The sequence below is a fragment of the Haliaeetus albicilla genome, chromosome 11 (genome assembly GCF_947461875.1).
Source record: "Haliaeetus albicilla chromosome 11, bHalAlb1.1, whole genome shotgun sequence".
Lineage (NCBI taxonomy): Eukaryota > Metazoa > Chordata > Aves > Accipitriformes > Accipitridae > Haliaeetus > Haliaeetus albicilla.
Window position 1 is genome coordinate 36,576,525 of NC_091493.1, and position 26,703 is coordinate 36,603,227.

The following is a 26,703-nucleotide window of genomic DNA, read 5'->3' on the forward strand; positions in this document are numbered from 1 at the left end:
TGTGTTTCATTTACAGTGATATAATGATGAGAGACAATCTCTTTGAAATTGTAACAACTTCTCGAACCTTTTATGTGCAGGTAATTTCTTTTTTTAAACTTTGGGCAAAACCAAGAAACTACTATAATCAAAACAAAGAAGTGCTGCTATTTTCTTTTAAAGTGGCATTTAACTATGCCATGATTTTCAGAGGGAATGTGATCCTCATATTTCAGAAAGATGCATGTAAGAAATATTCCACATAACAGCAAGTGTTATGTTGGTAGTGTATGAAAACAATAAATCCTAATGGGATTTTATTGGCATTTGGGTCTTCAGATTCTGTAGAATGAACTCAATATTTTGTCTTTTATTTTGAAGTACTGAATTTTTATGTATAGTAATTGCGTTCTCAGTTTCCAGTAGTTGCCACATTAAAATATCTCCCAAAGCACAGCAACAATTAGATTTCAGTACCTATTTGGTAATATGTATCCATATGTACTTTATTCACTGCATCCTTAACCATGTCACCTTCTAAATGTTTGGATATCATACAAATCACAGAGACTTGCTTTTCCTAGCTGTGTGGGAATGGGATGCTTATGGTACTGGAAATAAGTTTTGAGTTTCTCTTGTAGGATCAGAAAGGCCTGTATAGTCCAATTATGGTGGGCTGATGCTGGCTGGGTGCCAGGTGCCCACCAAAGCCACTTGCTCACTCACCTCCTCAGCTGGACAGGGGAGAGAAAATATAACTAAATGCTCATGGGTCGAGAAAAGGACAGGGAGAGATCACTCACCAATTACCATCATGGGCAAAACAGACTTGACTTGGGGAAAATTAATTTATTGTCAATCAAACCAGAGCAGGGTAATGAGAAATAAAACCACATCTTAAAACACCTTCCCCCCACCCCTCCCTTCTTCCCAGGCTTAACTCCACTCCCGATTTCTCCACCTCCTTCCCCACAGCTGCGCAGGGGAACGGGGGTTGTGGTCAGTTCATCACTTTGTCTCTGCTGCTCCTTCCTCCTCAGCGGGAGGACTCCTGACTCTTCCCCTGCTCCAGCGTGGGGTCCCTCCCACAGGAGGAAGTCCTCCACGAACTTCTCCAACGTGGGTCCTTCCCATGGGCTGCAGTTCTTCAGGAACTTCTCCAATGTGAGCCCTTCCCATGGGCTGCAGTCCTTCAGGCACAGACTGCTCCAGTGTGGGTCCCCCGTGGGGTCACAAGTCCTGCCAGCAAACCTGCTCCAGCGTGGGCTCCTCTCTCCACAGGGCCGCAGGTCCTGCCAGGAGCCTGCTCCAGTGCGGGCTTCCCACGGGGTCACAGCCTCCTTCGGGCACCCACCTGCTCCGGCGTGGGGTCCTCCCCGGGCTGCAGGTGGAGATCTGCTCCCCTGTGGACCTCCCTGGGCTGCAGGGGGACAGCCTGCCTCACCGTGGTCTTCCCCACGGGCTGCAGGGGAATCTCTGCTCCGGCACCTGGAGCATCTCCTCCCCCTCCTTCTGCACTGACCTGGGGGTCTGCAGGGCTGGGGCTCTCACATCTTCTCACTCCTCTCTGCTGCAGTTGCACAGGTTTTTTCCCCCCTTTTTAAATCTGTTCTCCCAGAGGAGTTACCCCCATTGCTGATGGGCTCGGCCTTGGCCAGCGGCGGGTCCGTCTTGGAGCCGGCTGGCATTGGCTCTGTTGGACATGGGGGAAGCTTCTAGAAGCTTCTCACAGCAGCCACCTCTGTAGCCCCCCCACTACCAAAACCTTGCCATGCAAGCCCAATACACCAATACAAGCAGTGGTGCCAGATGCTGAGTTTGAGCTGTCCTATAGCAGAACATAATTGGGTGACACGTTGCAGATACATCTTGCTGGGTGGATGTGCTAGTTTAATGAAGCTGCAACCTAATTAGGAGATAGCTTTAGCTTTTTATCTGTCTTTATCCCAGATATGTACACCCTTGGTATTCACTGTTAATCTATTGCATCTTTGTTGGATTGTTGTTCTAAGTAAATGTTCAGCTGACCCCTGACAGAGACTGATTTTTATTTGACTGTAACTCTTCAGTAAATACCTCATAGAAGTGAAGTGCAACAGTGACTGAGAAGTACAGAAGTTATGTCATTGGCCAAAGTCTGCTACTTTGGGGTCGGCAGATCTCCCGTAAGAATTTCCGTGGGCATTTGATTTATATTTTGCTGAAAGTAAAAATTTGAGTCTAGAATATGCAAATAGTATGAAAATACTTATTTCTTGCTTATTATTTTATAGAACCATATAAATATAATAGTAAATTCAGGGTAAGATTTTAAGAAATGTCTGGTTTAAGAAATGGAAGTCCCTATGGCTTCAAATAACAGACTACTAAAGTAGGGTAAGGCTGTCATTTTTATGCAGATGGTCAGGACACCAGGAAAGTTGAGAGTTGATTATGTTAAATGTAATGCATATTGTTTGATCCAGGCGGACAGTCCAGAAGACATGCACAGTTGGATAAAAGCAATTTCTGGGGCCATTGTAGCACAGCGGGGACCTGGAAGATCAGCAGCTTCCGTATGTTATTCTGAACCTCAGAGAAAATGTGATTAGTTGATATTCATTTGTGCACATGAAGTTCTAGTTGTTTTTTCCTTTCACCTGTCCTCTGTTCTGTCCTGTAGTAATGCAGCACCTTTGCATGAACTTTCATACAGACTGGCATAAAATAATTTGCGGTTTTAATTGAGCACTTATCTTAGTCTTACCTGTATGTAACTTTGTGCATTGTATTGTCTTGAACAGATGGATAATGCAAGTGCTAACCTAGGAAAAAAAAAAAAATCTTCTGAGTTCAGTGTGATCTTTGTCACTACTACTAGTTTGGGAGTAAAATTGAAACTTTCTAATTCCTGCGAGGTATTCCTGCTAATTGCTGAATTTTGCAATCAAATGACAATATCCTGATTTGGTTTTAACAGCTCTTAGCTACTAAATTGTCATTCTCTGTTGTTGATAATTTATTCTATTGCAGATATAGATTCAAATTTAAAGTAACTTCTCTAAGAGATCTCTGCTCGCATGAATTAGTTTTTGCTGTTGGAAACGTAGTGTGAACACCATCTAGCATTACTGAACTGAGGCACTGTGACAAATCTTAATATTTGTGAAGCCATGTGGATGCTAACATTTCATACATACTTGCATTTAAACTGTATTAGATGTTCAGTACAAAGTACATTAACTTGTGAACAGTGAATGTTACTGTAGTGTCACAGTGTCTCCAAGTATGTCCAGATTTAACATGGAATACTTTACAGTTCAGATGTTGCAAGCTATGGTTTTCATTTTCTGGCTATGGGATGTTTTGTAATAAACTGAATATATCATTACCCCCATAATCTGAAATCTGATAATTGAAATCTGGCTTTTGACTACACATTTGCATTGATACTGCGTATCTGTTAATTCAATCTAAGCTCTCAATTATTTTTTGCAGCTGGGAGCTGCTTCACGCTTTTAAAAAATATTTCCTATTGGAAATTTTGTTTCTTTTTGGGGGAATGAAAATATGCAGATACCTCTTCCTTGTGTATGCTTTTTTTTGTGGTGCTAACTGAGCAATCTAGCTATTACTGTCTGCATCACTTCTTTTTCCCCTCTCTTCTCTTCTTTCCCCAAGTATAGGTTACTCTAATCTTAGCTTTGCACTGTGTTCCAGATGCGGCAGGCCAGAAGGCTGTCGAATCCTTGTATACAGAGGTATACATCAAGAACTGGTGAATGCAGCACGTATGTGGGCTCTCATGTAAACTTGCCTTCTTAACGGAGGGCTAGGACTAGAGACTAATTTGCACTATAAAAAACTAAAAATAATGCTACCTGTTGCCATTACCATTACTGAAAACTAACTCATAAATTGTATCATTCACTTACAGGTTTGCACTTTTTTTTCTTACTTTTAAAATAATTGGAAATTAAAAATGGCAAAAACATGTATTTATACTTCAAAGCATACTATATGTTTAAACGTAAGTTATGTGATGTCATTTTAATAGGAAAGTATTAAACCTAATTTGCATGAGAGTTCATATTTCCATTTTACTTTACATTTTTTTGAAACTGCGCAAAAGCAAAATTAAACTTAAGCTACCCACAAACTAATACAGATGCGTGCACACAAAAATGCACGTCGTAACTCTAGTAATTGGAAGGATAATTTTGTAGCCTGATTTGCATGGCTTATAAGTCTCTGCATGAAATTATTAGTTCAAACGTAGAAGCATTATAATGTATAATCAGTATGCTGTTCAAAGCAGTACACCTTAGGAGTAATGCAGCAGCATAGTCTCTTAACTGTGAAATTACAGTCAGTGTGGGTAGTAAAATCTGAGCATCCTTCAGTTCAATTTAGCAAAAAGTTTATTATAGAGACCTTGTCCTAATATCCCTTATTTTTGTCCTATTTGTTGAACTAAAATTATTAATAAGAAGAAGAATAGTAGGGAAATCACTGAATCATATGTTCTCCTAAATCAAATATTTTTCTTAAAGTGGAGTATCAGGTCAAGTATGAAATAAGGCAATGTAAAAAATGTGAAACACTTCACTGAGATTGAACACAAAACTGAAGTCCAAAAAAAGTTGCACAGCTCCTTCACCCAATTATATTAGTTAATTTACAAAAATAAATACAGTAGTACTTGGCGGAATCCATTATGATTAAATTTATGAATGCATGTCACAGCATTCGAAAAGAAACTTGGAAAACTGCTGTGAAGAAATAAGTGTTTCATTTAGGATGTATATTTGCATCTTGGACACACATCTGTGATGGTTTTTTCGCTAACAAATGTGCTTGAAAAGTGACTTGATTTGTGTACGCACATGGGTTCGCAGATTTCTTTAGTTCACGTACTAACACTGGTGATGGCAGAAGTGGCAGCAGCTGCAGCTCCTAATGCATGCAGAGGGAAGTATTCACTGCATCATCGCACATCATTTTCATCATATCATTTAGCACTGTATCCAGCACTGGTTTAGATATCCTTAGGTATGTGAGACATCCTTACAGAACTGATAGATACAATGAAGAACCTGAGGAATTTTTTGTTCGGGAGATACAGCTGGAGGTCAGGGAGGATATCCTAGGACATCTAAAATGGCACTCTGTGCCTATGCTTTAGACATCTAAATCATTCCTAGGTAGTCTGGGAACTTCTTTCTTATCACTAAGTAAATGGTGGAAGATAATTTTCACAGTATTGATCTAATAGAGTTATGTAAAGGTCAACAGAATGGCAGTTAATAATAAACACAAGAAAATAACTTGACAATTAGAAGGAATAGTTTCCATTAACTTTGGAAATTGTTACATAGTCTTGATAGCATAAAATAGTTACTATTTTTGTTTGGTCCCTGGAACAATTCAGGAGATTGGTACCCCAAGAAGAGGGAACTGTAACATGTGCATTACTTCAGGATTTAGGATACGAGTGCTGATGTGTATGAATACCTTTGAATACATTTTTCTCTTGGAAATATGTCACTTTCAATGGCCTTTAAAGTGTTATCTTCAAAAGGTTACTTAGCATCTTAGTAAAATGAGAAGCCTCAATTTGCTGGACTATATATTATAAAGTCTAAAGAGATGCTGAGCTTGATTTGAGAAATTTAATTTCCTCAAATGAAGAAACTGATGTTGCTGTCACATACTGCTGTAAGCTCACATTTAATAATACACCACCTTGAGAAAGCACCTGCCTCCTGCTGCTGTGGCTGATGCTTCGCTTTGTGTATTTTCTGCCCTGAATTTTTTTTCTGAGTGAAATCTGAAATTGCATCTTTCCAACATGACGTCAGTTACTTCTTCTGACGTGTGCTTTTCTTTTCCAGGAGCATACCGAGTCTTCTTCCGAACCCAACCATGCTCTCCGTTCTGCCGTCCCAGCCCCAGCCACCTCACATTCCACAGCCACTCACGGCAGCCCTCTGGTCCCAAACCCTCACGCCAAATACCCTGCCTTGGAGAAGCGAGGATTTCACGAATCTTTTACCAAGGCCAAGCCAGGGAGCTACAAGATCCAGGTTGTCGCTCCAAGAGAATCAGCTCCCAAAGTGACTGAACGGGGCCTCTTGGAACCCCAAAGTAAAAATGGCACTCAGGAACAGGATCCTGGCCTTGTGGATCTGGATGATGCAAGCCTTCCAGTTAGTGATGTGTAGTGATGGAAGTGTTTGGAGAATGATCCATTTGTTCGGTCCTCTGATTTCCTTGCTCGGACTTTTAACCAAAGAAAATTATAGGAAATGAGAACAAAAAACCGGAACACTGATTTTTATATATGTATGTGTGTGTTTCTGTGCACACGTGTATATATAATGTGTATATTGCCTTTCAGCTGAGGGTCATAAATGGACCTTATGCGTTTTCTCAAAGCCTGACAGTAAATCACTTACTAGGATGGGGCCAAACTGCACAATTTAGGAGAAAAAAAAAAAGACAAAAACAAAAAAGTACTTCTGCAAGTAAGCAAGGTACCAGCAATTTGTCATTCCTAATCTGGCAAATTTACTAAATTTACAACTAATGTTATATTGTGGAGAACTTACTGCCAACAAATGTGATTATTTAATTTCATTTTGAACTACAGTAAGATTTTAGGCATAGATGAGAATTGTTTCTCTCCACGACTTTCAGATACCAGGAAATGCAGAAAATGTTTTTTCTGTTCTTTAGGATCAACAGTGTCAACTGATTTGTTATCAGAACAAGAATTCTGAACTCCCTTGGAATTCTAATTATGGTGCTGTAAAATTTCCACTAAAATAATATTTTGAATAGTCAGCCTATTTTTGATGCACTCCTAAAGGTGGGTTATAACTTTTTGCACATTTGGATTTTAATGGACTGCATGTAATGGTGTTTTGGAGGGGGGAGAAGAGAAATTGGACTTTCAAATTTGGACACTTTAGATCTTTTGAACCAAGTAAGGGTTTATATTGTGTTACATTAGGCTTTGCAGCAATCTTTTTTTTTAAATGTCTAAACGTATCGTTTGATTACTGTTTTGAGAATGGTTTTCTTATCAGTGCTTTGTGAACAGTTCTTGTTTCTATATTGATCAGTGGAAGACCTCCTCGTTTAGTCTTGTCATTATTGGTACTGAACTGTTCATAGTCATGCAATTGTGGCCTATAACTTTTGGTGCACTAATAATCTTAAGTGCCTGTGTTTTTTCTCACATTGTTGAAACACTTTTGAATTAGTTATGTACACAAACCATTCTTAATGGTTTTGAACGTTGGCTTGGAGTTGTTCTGAATAGCGTAGTTCGAAACAGCTATTTAAAATAGAAGACTTATGCTAGGGATACCAGTGTTCTGGTATTGCACCTACTAGCTGTGCAATATGTTTTTAAAAAATGAATAGTTGTTTGTGTACACTGTGTTATGGGGCTTCAGTGATGCAAATGAAAACCTTTACATTTCAAGTATTGGATTAGATTGTGTACTTTTCATCATTTTTTAAAAATGTTTGCTTTAATCAAAACCCCACAAATATCTCATGCTGCTGCTTATTGTGATTCAGATTGTCCAGCTTTGCGATACTTTTTGTCTACTGGAACCTAAGATAGATACCGTACAAGTCCATCTTCTCTCCAACTTCCAAACTGACTTCCTGCTTGAGAGATATGGATGGCTCTACCACAATAATTTGTTGATCCAAGGATAGAATAATTGGTGTCACATAAGAATGAGATACCATCTAATTTCAAAACTTTAAATTATATCAGCACCTTTTTTTTTTTTAATCCATAAGCTAAATAACCACTGTCTTAAGGCAGTGGTGTTTGTAAATTACTGGTTTTGTTTGACTCTAGATATATGTGAAAACTACCACAGAATTGGAAGTTACTGTAAATGTCTGTACTAGTATTGTAGGTTTTAACTTCTATAAAGATAAAACAATAGCTCTTTAAAAGCTTATTTTTTCATAAATACATTCTGTGTGGAAGACACTTTGCATTGAAATATTTTTACTGTAGTCTAACATCTGAAATCACTTGCTCTGGTACAGCTTTCACACTGCATGTTCATTTTATTATATTTTGGTATTGGCAATTTTACACATTGGGTGGAGGTAAAGCAGCTCCTTTATGGGACTTACAAAAAGAGGAAAAAAAAAAAGAAAAAAGAAAAGAACTACTGTTGTAGTTCAGTAGCACAGGGAAATATTTGTGGTTGGTAATTGTCAGGGTCTCCTATTTATCAGTACTTTTATAAATCTATGAAAATTGTTAAATTATTTTAGAAACAGTGCTGTAAATATGACACATTTAAATTGTCAATAAATCAGTTTGGGTAACTTAAAATAACATCTGACTGAGTTTCCTTGGACCGTGTTAAATATTTTATCAGAACAATATATTCCTTTTTAGCATGTAAGAGGTCAGATTATCTTTTATCCAGCTCTAACGTCTTCTTAATTCTTCAAATCTGATCAGACTGTGTAGCCTAAGAAAGAGATTTAACAGAATGAGCTGTCTTTCTTTTACTGTTCTCAGTTTCTTCTGTGGAATTTTTACATGTTATGCAAAGGAAATCAATCAGGTTTCTTTTGCATCAATGGAAGGGAAGAGGTGATGCATAGTCATGTCAAGTTAACCATTTGGAAACACTCAGGCACCATCTGAAAGGGTAAAAAAAAAAACACCCCAGGAGGACAAAATGTAACATGCACTCTTCTGGGTTTTTTTAGACCATTGCATAAGAAAGGTTCTCCCTCAAAAATGCTGTCCTGAAATAATGGCACCTATATGACATTTGGAAGCACCTCACTGTCTGTATCGTAGACAGTGTGACATCATCACACTTGAGTGACTGCATTTCTCAAGTCCATTTTTCCTTTTTGTGAAGCAGCACATTTAATTGGTCTGTCTCAACGGGACGCAAGCTTCAGATAAAGAACAGTAATTGAATAAGGTATTTTATATAGGCTGTACACAGTTACCCAAATTCCACTTTGACTGCGACATCTTCTGACTGAATTACTCCAGGTATGTACACATCTCCAGTTAAACTAGTATCAAAATGTGCATGCCGTTGGCCCCAACTTTTTACTCTGTAACATACGACTTCTAGAGGAGTCACTGCACTGAGTGTCTTGAAGCTTCCATTTTAACCAGTTGCACCACAGGCCAGAGTTAGTATGAAATGTGTGTACAATTATACCTTTGGTAGCCCATCCCCATTTAAACTAGACATTTTCAGTTTTATCCTAACATCACTAAGTTCCAAAAGCAGCCCAATTGCGGCAGTATGGAGTTGAAGTTTCAGTAAGGTCCTTGGCACACCAAGTTAGATACTAATCCATGTACAGCAATACAGTTTATTCTTCCTAGTAATAAATGTGAATAAAATGCAATTACTGGCTGCAACTCAAACTCATTTAAAGGAGCTGAAAATACCATTTCTAGTTCTGTCTTACTGCATGCATCTCTGCTGTTTAGCTTTCAACTTTTTGATCCTCTAATTATTTTCCTAAAAATCTTAGTTACCTTTCCCAGCCAGTTGAGACCTGAACTGTGGTCACTGAAATGACTTGGGTGCTCTGTCTTACTCCCTGCTGTCTTGCATGTTTTCATTTGCTGTGTGCTTGCTGTTGCCCCTTTACTGAAGAGGGGATTGAGTTATTCTTTATGGTTATAGATTTAAACCCACTGTGTTAGAATACGAAATTTACAGAAATTGTAACTGCTAATTCTGCAGTCCACGTGCCTGAAGGTAACTGCCAAAGGCAGAACATAGTTGAATAAACTGGCATGTGCCTTAACCTCATGGAATAACAGGATGTCAGCACCACCTAGAGGTCGTGCTCTAGCTTTAAAACTTACTCAAGTCAGGCTTTTACTTTTGAAGTATATTTCTGCATCTTAAAAATCCATCTTGAAACTGCAGTTTTTAAGTCACAGGACTATTCAAAGTTGGGTGGGTTGTTTGTTTTTTTTAAACTCTTGCTCCTTGTAAGCTTTGAATAACAGTGGCAGCAAATTGAAGACAAAACCAAACATCCCTTTCTCCCTGCATCTTTTGTTTACAATACTGATTTACTCCTGAGGAAGCTATGATGTTATAAGAAAAAAGTGAATAATCTGTTAGCTTGTCCAGTGAATAATGAAAGTGTGAAGCTTCTTGTGATGCTACTGACTGTGGAAAGCAATTGCAGGCAATCAGAGGATAGTAAAAAATAGTTGAAATGGAAGAAATTGAAGAACTGACACTTTGTAGTATGAAAATTCTCCGAAGTGGCGAAACTCAAACCGCAGCATTAACAAAATAAATCAGTGACATTTCTGATGTTTTCCTATGATAAACCAGTACAAGAGAAACCTACTGCTAATAGCTAGATAGTAATTCAGTCTCATAAGAGTAGCCTTTTTTGAATGAGAAGCAAGTATCTATGTGTATATATGTATGTTAGATGATTGTATAAAATGCACGGGCTGAAAACATTAATTATTGCTTGAAAGACGTGCCTATGTCTAGCAGTGGAAGGCAGTAACCTTCTGTACTAAGAGGTCTGGAGCTGAGCTAGCTGACTTTCAATTACTGCAGTTTAAAATTTCTGGAACGTACCTGGGAAACTGGTTGTCTAGAGCGATGCAGCTGGTCAGAAGGACCTTTAAAATGTCTCATGGGAGTACAGTCTCTTCAACTACTGGACTGGAAAGGAACTGTCTCTGCTTTTGGTAGGCAAAGTAATTTAAGACAAAGAGTTTGGAGGTAGAGCAGGGTAATTGGGTCTACAGTTTGAAGGGGACCAAACCAGTTTGAAACTTTGTTCTTTACTAACTGAGCTGCCATTTTAATAATTTTACTTTTTGACTTTGAGGTTTTGCAATTGCATATATATGTTCAGAAGTCAAAATTCTATACAGAAATGAGTTAAAAGTGCATGCGGCATCACAGAGTATCGCCTGTCATAATAATGGCTGTATTAGTAGAAAATGTTGATATTCAAAGGCTAATTTTTTTAGGCTTTATAGGAAGCCTATATTATAATGGATGGAGAAATTAATGAGCACACCAAAAAGGTGCACTCTGAAGGTGTGGGTCAGAAATATTACTGTTCTTATAAAGATTCCATATTAATCTGAGGTGGGGGAGAGGGAAGAAATGAAAGAAGGGGAAACTTGGACAGAGCATTTTTAGTCTAAAAGTTAAAATTAAATAAAAAAATAGAAGCTTTCTGTGCTATGTATAGTTTTACCTTTTATCAGTTTTAGTATCTTCATCTGTATTTTGGACCACAATCTACGTAACTATTTGATGCTCCAAGCCAGTAAGCTGCTAAAAGTGCTTCTGAGATCTTCCGTTGAAGTAATGAAGGCTACTCTCTGGGAAAATTAAGCGTTGACTCCTATTCTAACTGAATCATGTCTCAAATGTCTGCCTTGTTTTCTTGCTTCAGATTTTCTGTGCAACCTCTCTGAGAAAAAGAACCTGGTACTCATTTGTAAAGGCACTGTGTAATGGTGTAGTAGTAGTCGAATATTGCTCTTCAAAGTGGTACCTTTGACACTGTAATTAGGGATTTACATTTAAAACGACACTGTAATTTTGCATATCTATGCATAGTGAACACATCTTTTAAGAATTTAAACCACTCTGTTGGACTACATTCCTAATGCCCCCATTCTCCTGATGATAACTAAGTGCATCAGGACACCTAAGTAATATCTTTTCTCAACAGGTGGGTGTCAACTGCATGTTTTCATAGCAGTTCATTCGTTTTCTATAAATTAAGTAATTTATGAAGCTTCAACACTTGTTTTACAGTCCCTGCCTGTAGTGTAATACTTGTACTCCTAGTTGTAGGATTGCCCTCTGACAGCAAGGGAAAAAAACCTGCGTGTATACAAATACATAGTTAATTTGTTCAGATTAGCAATTGTTTCTTGGGGCAGTTGCTTGGTTTCCTGTGAGGCTTTACAGAAGACACCCTGATCATTCATTTATTTTGTAAATTATGCCAGCAGCTATGCTTGTCAAGCACCAGGGCTGAATTCACATCTGGAAAAGAGTATGTAGTTTTAAACTCCCTGGTTTGCAGCCATTCTCTTTCAAAGTAATGGCACTTTTTCTGTATGTAGCGATGAATCCAGCATATGTTTTTTAAAAGCTTTTATTTTTTAATTAAAAAAAAAAGTAAATATTTGTTTAACAAAACAGAGAAGTCCTGCAAAGTAGAGAAGTCCTGGGGTTTTGGGAGGTGGGGGTAGGGTTGTTACACCCTGGCCAAAAGTATTTAGGACAGCATAAATTTTCCCCTAGAAAATCTGGGAGAAAGCCATTAATGAACGAAGCAAAACGATAACGCAGTCATAATAAACCTAGAAAAGCTTTCTGCGAAGTCCAAGCTGTTTAAGTTTGCTCAGAATATAGGCATTCTGGTCATCTGAAACTTCCCCAATCCTCTTTTCTGGCCAGGACCCTTCTAGCCCCAGACTGTAACGTTAACCCCTTTTTCTCCTGCCAAGTGTACTCTTTTTTTCCCATCCTTTACTTGCTCCTTGCTTCCCACCCTTCCCAGGTGTGCCCAGGTGCTTACTCCAAAGCCACCTCCTCGGCACCCCCCTGTGCGGTAGCAACGTAAGAAAGGAAACCACTGGAGGTAGCAGCTCTTAACACAAGGTGTTCTGCTGCTTTCTGAAACTGAAATTTCAAAGGCAGTAAATGATACATCTTGGGTGACGTGGCGAACATCTTCACGGGCATCCAGGAAAACTTGTTTTCATAATAGGTAATATAAAGCGTACGGTCACGCTGCAGGAAAGGCTGATCTCTTCTGTCCTGACCCCTACTGAGAGCAGAGCTGAGGCTGAATGTCGGGGCAAATTCTGGATCGCTGACAGCAGTGGCCAAACTTTCATACCTTCAGAAGAATTTGTAGCATGTGATCTCTAGATGCAGCCTCCTATCATCAAGTTCCCTTTGAAAAGTAGGAGATGAAATATTTTACTAGTAAGTCTCTCAAGTGTAAGTATTTTTCAGACCACAGTTTTGGTGTCTCTGAGTATTGATAAATGTCTGCTGGTGTGGATAGCCGTTCTGTGTAGAAACGTTACGATGGGGGAGAAATAATTATTTCTGGGTTCACAGTGCCTTTCAGGTGTAATGCACTTCTACGCATATTAGATGGGTAATTAACAAATATATTTGTCGGTAAATTATGAAACCCTCAAAGACTTATCTTGGTTATTCTGGAAAGTGAGGTGTTTATTTTCAGTTGTGTGTGCACCCATGTGAAACCTATAAAATTAGTATTATAAAAAAAATTATATTTTAATACTCAGATTAAGATTCACATCCTTACCTGGTTTAAGAAACAAAAAACATAACAGCAGAAGGTCCTCAATACTAGTCTCTGCTAATTAATTAGAAGTCAACTGCTAATTGATGATTTTCACTTAAGACCTTGGGATATATTTTATTTCCTTTGCAGTGTTTAACTCTTGTCTGTCTATCAACAAATGTACTTCCCTTTTCTGTTCTGTTTATTTAAGAAAAAATATTGGCTAGTGTATCACAGGTCTTCAGTAGTCTGTCAAAGAGGTTGAAGCTGATAGTGCTGGCTGATTTGTGCAAAAAAATAATCATACATCACAGAAAAGATAAATATACTTTCAAGCTTCTGTGCGAGAACACCATAAACTTGCAGTAGTTCTTGAAGTAGTTATATATGTAGCTGAAGATTTGCAAACTTTGTAAGATGAACAGTTAAGTAACCACTTTATACTTTCATGGGTTAATAACTCCTTTCTTGAGGCAAGGATGCATTTACTTTATTTAGGTTTTGAACTAGGGTACTGACTTACTAAATTATAACTATTCCGAGGCGGGTTCTGTCAACAGGGCTTTTGTTAATCTATTTTGAGCCTCTCTTCATGCCTTGCCTTTGCTCCCTAGAATGACCCATGTCAAAGGATACCAAGCTAAAAAGGACACAAACATCCATGGAGAGAGGAAGACTGAACAAGGAGCTTTCCCACTACCTGTGATTTTTTTTTTCCTATCTACGGAGATAAGGCTCCAACGGCTTCAAACAGTAAGTTATCTGACAAAGGCAATGTGATAGAAAAGCAGATAGCCTTTCTGGGCGGGGTAGGACTAAACCGCACAGTAATTCACTGGTCTTTGAATATTTTGCTTCTGCTTCTAAATAGGAGCTTATAAGATCTTTTCTGAACCTATATTTTTTTTTTCCTATCATCTTTCCTTAAAGACTTGTCTTTGCTTAAAAGGGGGGAAAAAAAAAAAACGAAACCCCAAAGCTTATTAAAAGTAGCCAATAAATAATGGATAAACAATAAATAATTTGGAAACACTACCATGGTATCTATCCATATTTTTTATATATCTATACGCACACACACACACATATTTTAAAAATATTTAAAATTGTAAACATTTTTGAACTTTTTCTTAGACTTTTTAACACTGTAATGATTTTAATACTAAGGAATTTTCGCTGTGAGTTGTTCCAGATTACTACTTTACTATTTTGGTCACTTCAGAAGTGAAGTAATTCTCCTGAAATCTCTTTTCTTGCACAGCATAAGAGTTACTGGAAAACAGGAGGTGTAAGGGATTGGTACTGGAGCTTTTATTGGCAACATTGGAGTCTACGTGGTTTCCCACCCTCAGGTACTAAACCAAGCAGTTAGGTTGTGCATATTTGTGGGTTTGTGGTCACAGTTTGATAAGATTTTATATTGTTCCTTAGGTTTGAATTCTGACACTTGGGATGCTGTGCTTCCACCTGCTCCGGTGGCTCCAAGATTATTCCACTTTTTGTAGGGGAAAAGACTTTGTATCCTTCTGTATTAATGTAGTTGCTGGCACCTTCAGCTTCTTAGTTGCAGCTCAGCTTAAAAGTTAACATCATTTCATCTTGCCTAATGGTTTGTAATGTTCGTTAGGCCCTTGGTTATCGGGTGCCTGATAAAGATACACTTAAGTAATTACAGGTTGGTAGTCTGTTCAAAAGTTTAATCGGCTCGTAATTGAAAAATCGGCCGTGCTCGATTTCCAGCTATTAGTTCATGTTATACCTTTCCCTACTAGCTTTGGAAACGGAGTCCTTTTCTCTAGGAAGGTGCTTGCGTGTGATTAAACTGCCTTGTGCGCGCTGAAAGAGCATATGGCGAGAAGGCCTCTGTCTATAGGTTCTGGCCGTTGTACAGCTGCCAAATTGGATCAGGTTTTTTTTTTTTTTTTTTTCTGCCGGCTGATTAACCTTCTGCTAATTGCTAGCACCCACCTTGCCCTGAGGCTCCGAGAACCTCCGGAGCAGCGAAGGGGGCGAGCAGAAGCGGCCCGGCAGGAGCTGCCTTCCTCCTCCTCCTCCTCCTCCCGGGGCCGGGAATTTCTCAGTCCGCCGCAGGCGGGAGTACCGGGCGTTCCCGGCGGGGGATGCCCTGCATTTGCATACATTTGCATGGACCGATTCACTTTTCCTGCCGGGGGACCGGCTGGCGGCCCTGCCCTCCTTATCTGCTCCTCCACCCTCCTTCTTATCAGCCAGAAAATCACCGGCCCTTCCTTCTTTGGATGCCCCTTCCCGTAATTCCTGAAGCGGGGAAGAGTGCTCAACCTCCCCTCCCCTTGTTAGCCGCGGAAAGGGGGATAAGTTTTAGCATTTCCCTTCAATTTTCCCCAAAAAGGCGAGGGGAGGGGAGAATGGGTCTGGCTGCCGGGCGTGGGGGGTGTCACGGCCCCGGGGGGGGGTGTCACGGCCCGGGGTGGGTGTCGCGGCCCCGGGGGGGGGTGTCACGACCGGGGAGGGGTGTTGCAGCCCGGGGTGGGTGTCGCGGCCCCCGGGGGGGTGTCCCGGCCCCGGCTGGGGTGTCAGGGCCCGGGGGAGGCCGTTCCCGCCGCCCCGCCCCGCCGCCCGCCCCTCACGTCCCGTCCCCTTCTCCTCACGGCTAAAAGGCGCCCGCCCGCCTCGCCGCCCTCACCGGCCCCGCTCCTCGCCTCGGCCTCTCTCCTCGCCGCCATGCCGCTGTGGGGCTGGAGCCTGCTGCTGGCGGCACTGCTGCCCGCCGCCTCCACAGCCGCCCCGCCGCCGCCTCCCGCCTGCCCGGAGCGCTGCGAGCGGTCCCGCTGCCCTCCTCTGCCCTCCTCCTGCCCCGGCGGTGCCGTGCTGGACGCCTGCGGCTGTTGCCGCGTCTGCGGGGCTGAGGAGGGCGAACCCTGCGGCGGGCCCGGCGGCGGGGGGGGACCGCCTTGCGGTGAGGGGCTTCAGTGCGTCGTAACCCCCGGCGGCGTGCCGGCTTCGGCCACCGTCCGCAAACGGGCGGCCGCCGGGCGCTGCCTGTGCTCCAGCAGCGAGCCGGTTTGCGGTAGCGACGCCGTGACCTACGCCAGCCCTTGCCAGCTGCGGGCCGCCAGCCGCCGCGCCGAGCGGCTCCGACAGCCGCCCGTCATCGCCATCCAGCGCGGAGCCTGCGGGCAGGGTAAGGGGGCAGGCCGGGCTCGGGGGGACTGGGGGGGTTGTGTGAGGTCCCGGCCCCCGGGGTTTGGTCCCATCGTCCCGGGTGAGGACCCTCGGTTCGGGTGTGTGTCCCCCCGCCGGTGCGTCCTTTTTCGGGAGAGTCCCGGTTGGTGAGGACCAAAAAAAAAAAAAAAAAAAAGGGCTGGCTTTGGCTTCGGTTTGGTATTCCGAGTCCAGTGAGAAACTAGAGCAAGAATGCGCTGTTTGTCTTCGGCTGCCGAGCGGACAGGGGAAAAACAGACCTATAGCCAACTTTAAACGCTCCCTCCCCCCCGAGAACCCGTGCAAACTTGGGGGGGGGGGGGGGGGGAACTGGTTGCAAAGCTCCAGAAGCCGGTAGGGACGGGGACCCGGGTCCGGCAAAGTTTGGAGAAATATTTGAGCGCGCTCCCTCCCACCCAGGCGCTTTGTCACGGAGAAATGCCCCGGGAAATAAAGCCAGGAATGTAAGAAGCTGTTAAAACCCGGGGGCAGCAAATGAGCGCGGCGTGTCCGTGTCGGCAGAGCAGGCAGCTGGCCGCCTTTGCCCGTGTTAGCAGATGCGCTCTGATTATTAATAATAGATTCGCTGGAGAGGGGGATGCTTGTAACCGAACAGCGTGTTCAGCTGACTTTGGGGTTTGTTTGGGTTTTGGTGAGGGTGTTTTTGGAGGAGGAGGATGGGAGTGGCCGTCGAGAGGTAACAATATAGCTAGTAGTATTTTTCCTTCAGTATTATTATTATTTAGTTGTTTTGGTCGAGTCGGGCGTAACCGGAGTGTAGTCGGAGCCGCAGGACGGATGCTAATTATTTGTAAACCATGTAAAGACACATTGCTGGGTTATGAAACTGTGGCTCTGCAGATGGAGTTGCCGGAGCGAACAGCCCGCTGAAGTGTTCAGTCTTGCAGGAATGATGAGGGCGGGATGTGGCACCGCAAGGCAAAACCGTGCTGGGGCGATGAACCTGTACGAGATGCAGCCCCTGACACAGGCTGGCTTAAACCTTCTAAGCTAAGGCTGCATATTGTTTCCAAGCCATTCGGCACGTTTAGGGGGTAATACGTAAAAATGAGCGTGAATTAAACCTTTATTTCTGAAGTTAGTAGTAAGTCAGTGCTGTGTCACTGAGGATTGGGTTTTTTTTTGTTTAGGTTGTACCGTTTCTGCACTTCTTTCTTTGAAAGCAAATCTTTTTCTAGATCTAGTCGTCATCTCTCCAGCAGAAGAATATTCTGATGCATAGTGACTGTATGTTCAGCTTGGGCAAAATACTGATTCTGCATTACAGATCAAACTTACAACTTTGGTATCGATACAATGGATTTTTTGTACCGCTGCTTTTCCCCTCAGTTTCAAAGCTGCGTTGTGCTCTGTGGAACATTGCTGGCATTTACTGACGTTGGAGACAATTAAAGCTTTCACGCTACAGTTTCCTGATCTCCAGTATAACATAATGCCTTGTGATTTTTATTCTCGGTTCACGAAACCAATACTGTTCTCTCAGTCTTCTCTGCTGAACATTTGCAGAATTCGGGCTGTGTTTGAGCTGGAGAGTGAAACGTGCCTCCGGTAGGTTGTACGGAAAATGCATAGGCTGCATATAGGTCTTGTATAGGAAAACTCCACTGTAGTGGATACATCATGTGTACATCCAGACAATTGTTTTGCCCTGTTGCACCTCTGGTTGGAATGATGCTTATTTTCTGTATCGCCAGGGACAAAAGGAAGTTGCTAGAGAAGCTGACCAGGAGCACATGTTTATCCCCAGACCAGAGCAAACATTGCTGAAAGCAAAGCTTTTTTTCATATGTAAAGAACCTAAAATAAAAAGAAATGGAGAGTAGGCTGTAAAGCGCTGTTCCCTGGAGGCAAATTGAACCACTGTTTTGAAAAGCCACCGCCTAATATGTGACTCCTTAGAGTCGTTAATTTTTAATTTTATTTTGAGTTCATTTCCAGGAGTGCTTTTGCTACCTAGAGATGGAGTTACCTTTGGTAAAATATTTTTATGCTTTCATAGCAACATATCTATATAAATCGGTGAATACAGTGCAACGGCCCAGGGAAACGAGGGAATGGGGATGCAGGGAAAGTGTTTGGAAAGCACTTTTTTGTTGTTAAGTTTCACGTCGTTTTAGTAGCTGGTCAAGTACGATATTGTGTATCTCGGATAAAGTAAAACTTTCTGTCTTTTTCAATTTTCATCCTCTACAGTCCACTCCCGGTGCTGCTTTTGTCCTTCAGTGATTCTCTGTGCATTTGTTCAAATACTGGGCATGTTTATGAGAGGATGCGGGAGAGGCAGGGGAAGGTTGCTCTGGCTCTGTGTATGCATAAGGGGGATGTCTTCCTATGGAAAACGGGAATAGTGAGTCTTAAAAAAACTCAAGAAAAACTTCACAAGCCTCAGCGCTTACTCTAGCCTCAGCCCTGAACACTGGTGAGAAGGATGGGTGCTGGCAGGGTGCAGCCGTGTGGCACCCAGGTGCTGAGCCAGTCTCCTGCACCATGGTGATGTGCCCCGGGGTGCAGGATCATCCCGCAGCTCGCCCTGTGAGCCAGACACGCAGAAAGGACAAAACAGGCTCTATCTGGAGAAACGCCAGGAGCAGCGAGGGGAGAGGGGAAAGCCCGGCTGTGGTTTTTAGCCAGGAAATAACATCGGTTAAACTAGTACAGTGAGTGGACGGGATGGGAGCAGGGCTGAAGTGTGCCCTGCTTGGGTTCACCTCTGTTGGAGTCAGGCGATGAGCAGGGTGACGCACCGTGCGGTGGCCGATCGACCCCTTTCATTAGTGCTGTGTCCCCGTCTGGGGCCATGTGCCCTTTCCAGCTCTCCCCTCCTGTGTAACCAGTAACCGGTGGTGTAACTGGTGGTACCCGTCCTGCCACGGTGGTGGGCAGTCTCCCCAAGGTGCCCTGGGCAGATCTTCCCTCTGGCAGGTGACGTAGCCCTGCTTTTCGTATCAAAACCTCTGGCAGATGAGCACTTGCAGCACCAGCGAGCTGTTTCTGCACCAGCCTGGGCAGGGCTGCAGAGCTGCAGCTTTCACAAAAGAAATCTTCCCTTTCCGTGAAGGACGTGAGAGATGTCGGTAGAAGGCGTTTGGGCCTGCAAAGTGCATGCCGGGGCAGTGCGACGTGGGTTGGTACTGATGAAAATATGAAGAAGGATGTGAACGTCCTCTGAGCAGAAACCATGACTGTGTAAAGAGCATCCCACACCCAGGAGTGAGGTCAGTGTGATGAGACCTCAATATTCTGTGTGATGAGGTTCAGTGTGCTGGGAGGATGTTTTCTTTTTTCTTCTGCAAATACGTTTTTGGTCCTCTTGAATCCCTCCTGCTGACCAAGGGAAGAAGTCTTGGGATGTTCAACACACAACTTAAACCAGCCTTCCTTCCCTTCCTTGGTTCTCCTGGCAGATGCTGGCAGGCGTTTTAGGACAGTGTGCCCTTCTCTCCACGTTGTGCTCTACACACTGTAAAATACAAACTAACCTGGATTTGTCCTTTCGCCTTTAACCAGAGTAAAAATAACAAAGTTCCTTGTGGTTGCTTTCGGTTCCTGACTTTCCTCTGCCCCTTTTTGAACCGGATTTTTATGTTTTCATATTTTTATGAGGCTCACCATGTCTAATGTGGTATCCCAGTAACCTCAGCAGTCCTCAGCACACTAGCGTCTGTCACAGGTGGTTCGTGCTTCTCTGTCACAGGTGTGCTCGCACCATGATGTCATATCTGGAGTTTGATGTGAGCTCTTCTGGTTTAGATTAAGCAGATCATTACTGCTTGCTTTGGGGGAAGGCGGAGGTGAGTTTAGGGGTAACTCTCAGTTCTTGAAAGGTGGGTATCACTAACAGATACAGGCTTTGCTATTTCTCTTCATCACATTATCATTTAATTGTACCAGAGATGGAGGGGAGGGAAGAAAAAAAAAAATTCATCCCTCGAACTCAGTTTCTTGCAGAACAGCTGACTTTGTATTTTGAAATGCACCAGGTGAAATTGCATCCAAGTGACTCTGCGTAATTATCTGGCAGAAGAGAAGGACCTCCGCGGTCAATAAACCATTTGTCACTGAGTCCTTTAAAAACAGCGTAAGAATGAGAGATCCATGCAGCAGAGGATGGGAGAGAGCAGTAGGTGGACCTGCCTGAATTCCTTTGGCTATAGTACAGATAGGGCTAACGGGCTGGCAGCGCTAAGCCTTGCAGGAATGAATAATCAGGGCAGGAAGAAAAACTCAGCTGAGAAATCTGGGAAGGTCAGGAACTGAGCCAGGTATTTATCAAGAGGGAAGTTGATACTGTTGTTATGAACTAGGCTTTCAGCTGTTTCCCGAAAGATAACAACGGGCACGTGATGATGGTGAGTGCGCTGAAGAAACATTGGGAGACCTTCGCAGGTTACTTAGCACGTGTCGAGTCTATTAAAAATGACCTGGGAGGACCAGGTTTTGAGGAACTGGATGCACAAATGAGCGCTCCGGTGCCATTAATTCTTTTTAGCTGCCTTCATGTCCCTCAGTTGCTGTGTTTGGGTGGTCTGAAAGTCGTCATCTTCTGACTTTGCTCAGTCTCTTTTGCAGCAGCAGGAGAAGAGGAGGGAGGGAGGGAGGGAGGGAAGAGGCAGCTGAAGGCAATGGAAATAAAGAGCAGCATATTTCCAGAAGAGAACCAATCCCCAAGTGTGGGATTAAAAAGCGCTTCCAAAGCCAAGTATTCAGCTCTGAGAAGAGGGAACTGTAAGAAGTGGTTTGTCTGAAGAAGCTCACCTTTTCCCCTCTCCACATCTAGATTTCCTTCCCGGGGAGCCGGCAGTAATTCTGTGTAGTCTCTAGACTTCAAACAGTCAAGTCAGTAAATACAGATTTGGAACAAGGAAAGATTCAATCCTTTCATCTTCTGGGCTTTGAAATTTAAAGGTACCTGTGGACTGGACAGGAATACTTGAAGCCATGAGTAAGCAGAAGGAGTCCTATTAAGTAGAGTTTGGATGTGATGGAGGCAGCCTGTCCTGAGCAGTTAAAGGAAAGACTCTGCTGTCCAAGAAATAGGAGAAGCTGGAAAATATTTTTCAAATGTGAATTTACGTGCGCTTGGAGTGAAAGAAAGCAACGTTAGAAATAGAAACTGGGGTACTGTGGAACTTAACTTTTGTTGTAAATAAAGTCATTCCTCACTCCCATAAACTGCTGGGGCCTCTAGGATCCCTGGCTGGACTTGGCAGCAAGTCCCCACAGCATTTATAACTGGGCCCAAATGAATATCTAGTATTATTTTGGAGGCTGTGTTCCACATATAGAAAAAAAGAAAGACTTTATTTTGCCTTCTGCATACATACAGGTCATTGTGATTCCGAAATTGGTTCGCCTGCCTCAAAGAGAAGAATATGACTAAAAAGTAAGTTTCAGCTCCCCTATATCAAAAGGCTATAAAAGAATGCATTGATCTTATACTAACTGATGATGTTGACCTCCTATCTGTAGGTAACAGGAAGCACTTCTATCTTAAACTTGGAAGACAGAACACAGGTGACTAGTTATTTTCTTTTAAAGTTTAGTGAATTGAGAAGATCTTGGCTACCGTATTTTAGTGACTGGAGATGAATTAGGCAGCCAGGCGGAGTAGCTCTTGAATTTCTGGGTTAATATAAGATACGCTGGTGCGCTGATAAGACGGAAGCACAAGGCTGGAAGCCAGTTGGGTTGTGCAATTTGTTGCGAGTGCTCTGCCCAGAGCTTGTTTCTGGAGACAAAAACCTGCGCACGTGTAGGCACGCACACTGCGGAAAAAAAAAAATACATACGTGTGTGTAACGTGAGTAGATCCATTAGCCTCTGCTTTTATTGCACACTAACTCCACAGGCTGGCACCAGGACAGTAGCTGGTCCTGTCGGTGCGAGCAGCGGCGTGTTAAAGGCACCAGTGCTGGGGCTGTGCTGATTGTCATGGCATAGCTATGCTATAGGCACCCCGTTAAAATTTTCTGTGTTACTAGTTAACCAAACCTTGTTCTTGTGTCTGTCATTTTTTCCCATCAAGTTCTATCAGGGTTTCTCAGTCTTTCCATCTCCCCACTCTTGTAAAGCTGCCTTTTTGGTGAGATGGGAGGGACGGGTATGCAGTGAATAGTTCCTATAGTTAGTTTTACAGGCTTGTTACCAGAAATATTGATGAGGTGGAGCTCATCAAATTAAAGAAACACTTCACGTTTCTGATAGCAATTGGATTTGCACGTATTTTTCCTGACAATGCACATTAAGTCTAGTAACCGTGCATAGAAGTTATCCAATGGTCTAAAATTTGAAATGGTTTACATAGCAGAGCATTAGGAGAAACTCACAACGTTTTTCCAGAGGCCAACGTTGTTACGCCATTTTACAGATAGTGAATCTAGGGCAGGGGAAGATAAAGAGCTTTGCTCAAGGTCAGCCAGTACGCCAGTAGCGGAGCTGAGAGCAAAGTGAGGTTTTATGAGTCCCTGCTCATTTTTTTCTGCCCCTTGCCAGCATTGCCGCTCCATTTTCCATTACTTTTCTTTTCCATTACTCTATTTCTTAAGCTTGCAGACTGTAGTTTTGGCTTCATTCTGCAAACAGCATCGATGATCTGTCAATCTGCATCTGCAGACAGTAATTTTGGAGGAGAGAAGTGGGTGGACCGAGGAGCACTAATAAGGAAGAGAAACCCAAACTACTCTCTCCCCTCCTGCCATCCTACCCCCAAAATAAACACACTGCCCCCAGGAATCTCATACTTCAACATTTGTGGTGCTAAAGGGACAATTCATTCCTGTTTTCCAGGACAAGATATGCACTGTTTGATATGTCTGCCCATTCTATATCAGAGATCTGTATGTAGACCTCTATTTATAAAGGTAAAGCTTGGCTGACCCTTGTTTTCTTTTGTATTCAGACAGTAAAAGTGGGCAAGCAGAGACCACTTATAAATAAAATACGAAAAATATTCAGATAATCCATAAAATGAAGAAGAATAGATGTGCAGGTAAAAAAGCCACTATGTAAATAGCTAATGTTGATAGGGGAGCTGTGAATATGGTAATTAGAACTCTAAATAGCATAAAAATATGCCTATTTGAGAGAGTGAAATAGAAACCTGCTCTTCTTTTAACCTTTAGGGAGAAACTATAGATGCAGTGGGGCAGGGCGTTGTGTGATGGTGGCTGTCTCACCAGTGGCAGTGCCACCTCCTTTCTGTAGTTCCCCAAATGGGATGATCGAAGTACTGTCTGCATTACTCCAGGTTCATTTCCCACACACTCATTGATTTCTGATGTCTGCATTAAAACAAATCTGGACGGTCTTAGAGCGATTCTTAAGATGGCTGTAGAAAATACTGTCAGAGGCTGAGGGATTTCAATATGTAGATATTGTGGCTTTAGTGATATAGTTATGCTGGATTTATGTATTGCACAGTTACAAAGCCCCAGAGCAGGAGGGAGGTTTGTGTTTTATTACTGTTTTGAAGTTTTTCCTATAGATTTGGTCTTTTTGCATATCATCTCTGTGTCACTGTAAGAAGAGTCCTGCCACAGCCAAGTGGTGAAATCAATGCCTTCTCCAGCTGCAGAGAAGTGGCATCTTCGGAGGCTTTTTTTAGGCTTGCATCTTAAGAGGCTTTTTTTAGGTTTCTCGTTAGAGGAAAAAATGTTTAAAAAGCATGAAAGCAAGAACTTGTTTTTATTCCCTGGTGTCTTCATACCAGGGTTCCTGGAAGTTGAAACTAAGTCTCTCTTAAGCAGGGATTTCTTCTAAAGATGCAGTGCGAAAGTTTCTCACATACTTAAAATGAGACCTTAATGGCTTTATAATGTTAAGAGGAATTTTCAAGATTAGACAGCTGTTGGTTACATGAAGGATATAGGAATTACCACGTCCTTGTTACTTACTAGACGTTTTGAGGTTGTTTTGCTGGTTCTCGGCCTCTGATGAGTGGAGCTGGGAGGTAGAGCAGGGTGATGACCTGAGTTGGAGGGGACGTAAACTGAGCAGGGCTGGAAAAAAGAGAGGAGAAATTATTCCTGACTCATCTGTTGTATTTTCAGCCTTCTGCAGGGAAGAGAATACCGTGTCTGCTTTAACCTGTTGACTGAAATATTCTTTTCATCTGTCTGCAGGAAATCAGGCAGACTCTTTTCCATAACTACCTGACTTACATTTCTTGATATTTCCAGTTCGGACAGGACTACTGTTAATGATGTTTTCGAGCTCAGCACTCTTTGCCCTTGTCCTGAATTGCTCTTCACCTTTTTTTTTTTGTTGTTGTTTGGGTTTTTTTTGTGTGCATGTGTCTGAGCATCTATCTGCCTGCACCGTGCCTTCCCTCCTCATTCCCCAGACAGACCAGTACAAGCTGCTGGCACGACCACCCCGAGCCGAGCATCTTTGTCAGAGGGCTGCTGACTTGCCATTAATTTGTCACCTCCTCCAATGAGCCCAGGCTCGGTATTGTATTAATATGGCAATGCTGCTCTGGGAACAGCGTGTTCCTCCTCGCAGGGCTGCGTTCCTCCGTCCCGGGGCTCCAGCCTGGCTGTTTATGTAGAAGTTGGGTTTCCTCCCACCTCACCGCTGGTGTTTACAGAAGGAATCGCAGTTTCCTGTTGTGTTAGATGGAGCTGTCGCTCCGCTCTGGATTCCTGCCCTCCCTGCTTACACCGAATTGCTTTTTATCCTCATCAGCTTGAAAGTCTATTGCTTTTGCTCGCTACTACTGTAATTGTGAGACTTTTTTGCAGGGGCAGCCAGTGTGCTTGGTTTATAGAAGAATTTCTGGGCTTTTTTATGTACATATTTTCTCCCTGTGAGGTTCTTCAGGGGTAGCTAAAGCTCGAGACTAGTCCCATGAGATGAAACAGGGGTTATGCCCATTTTAAAGGTAAACCTAAGACACTGAGGATTCCAATTTCTTTTCACAAGTTGCGTAGAGACTGAGTGATGCCAAGATGCACGCATCCTTCCTGGGTCTTCCTCCTTCTGCGCAATGTTCCAACCATTTGACATCTGTCTAGCAATTCAGTAGTTGAGTTGCAATAGAAGATGCTCTCTATCCGATTCATTTAATCCTTATTCTGCCTCGTAGACAAGTGGTAGGAACAGTTGCTGTTCCACTAAGATGTTAAGTTTTATATCTGAAGTTATATAGGAACTTGCTACAAGAAAGCTGGAGGCACATTGCCCAAGGACATTGACCGTTTTCAGTGACAAGAAAATCTTGAATTACGTTGGGATTGGGTGCCAAAGAGGTCTGTTTTATACTAAGAAACAAGCTGGACCAAAGAGGTTGGACTAAAGTTTCCTGAAGACTCTGTGCTTTACAATTTAGTTATCTTGAAATACGTTGTTGTTGTTGTTGTTTTCTTGTTTTGTAAGTGCAGAAGAGCTCTGTGTGTGTCATACTGTTCATGCAGCATGGCCATTCATGTGTTACCAATATCTGCTTTTACTTATTCACACATTTGCATTTTCAATACTTTACCCTCTTAAACTCTGAGCGGGGTAAGCATTAATTTGTGGCCAGTAGTTGGGAACAAGATGCGTGCAGAGACCAAGCTATCCAGTGCATGGCAGCAGCCTCTGCACCACTGGCAGGACCATCCTGCTGCTTGGTTGGGGTTTGTCTACTCTTTCACACCCTTCTCCCTGAAAATCAGTAAAGTCAGCTTTTGTTGTTGGGAATGTCAACTAAAACGTGCAATTTATTCACCTTCATTTCTGTACTCAAACGTGCTATGTTATATGAGCAACCACATGCTGGTCTGGAAACTGTTTTGTGTTATCATTAATTTGAGAGCTGTTTTGTTCTACAAACTTTTGTATAGATTCCCTATTTTGTTTAGCTTGGCAGCCTGTTTGTTTGTTTGTTTAAAATCAGAGATTAAAATTAATGGCTTCAGGCTTTTGGATTAGCAGGGAAAATACAAATTTCAAAGCCTGCTATTTGCAAAATCTCTCGTGTATGTGACAGTCCTTGTTAAAGGTTGTCAAGAAAGAGTTGGTCATCTAAATATTATGATGATGAAAATGGACTTTATTTTCCCTTTGCAAGTTTGCATTCTTGCCAAAAAGCAATTTTACTTTAAATCCTCACTTTAATCTTGCAGTGGTTCTTGCTGCAGGAAATATTTTAAGTGAATACCAGATTTCTGCAGTTTACTATTTGGTAGAATAAAATGCTCAAAG

General features: G+C 42.5%; 2 protein-coding genes across 12 annotated transcripts in view; both read left to right on the forward strand.

The window, feature by feature from the left end:
- PLEKHA1 (pleckstrin homology domain containing A1) overlaps positions 1-8,335 on the forward strand; it is a 41,156-nt gene extending 32,821 nt beyond the window's left edge. For 2 of the 10 annotated variants that reach the window (XM_069797151.1, XM_069797152.1), the window contains exons 10-13: positions 17-80; positions 2,445-2,534; positions 3,645-3,719; positions 5,853-8,335. In XM_069797151.1, the coding sequence (XP_069653252.1) occupies positions 17-80; positions 2,445-2,534; positions 3,645-3,719; positions 5,853-6,182 (559 nt within the window). In that variant the 3' untranslated portion in view covers positions 6,183-8,335. Of the gene's footprint in view, positions 1-16; positions 81-2,444; positions 2,563-3,644; positions 3,750-5,852 lie in introns of all 10 variants that reach the window. The other 8 variants (XM_069797161.1, XM_069797154.1, XM_069797153.1 and 5 more) reach the window with 7 other exon arrangements.
- Positions 8,336-15,951: 7,616 nt separating this feature from the next.
- HTRA1 (HtrA serine peptidase 1) overlaps positions 15,952-26,703 on the forward strand; it is a 34,081-nt gene continuing 23,329 nt past the window's right edge. Inside the window, exon 1 of one of the 2 annotated variants that reach the window (XM_069797162.1) lies at positions 15,952-16,477. In XM_069797162.1, coding sequence (XP_069653263.1) covers positions 16,018-16,477 — 460 coding nt within the window. In that variant the 5' untranslated portion in view covers positions 15,952-16,017. The remainder of the gene's footprint in view (positions 16,478-26,703) is intronic. The other variant, XM_069797163.1, reaches the window with a different exon arrangement.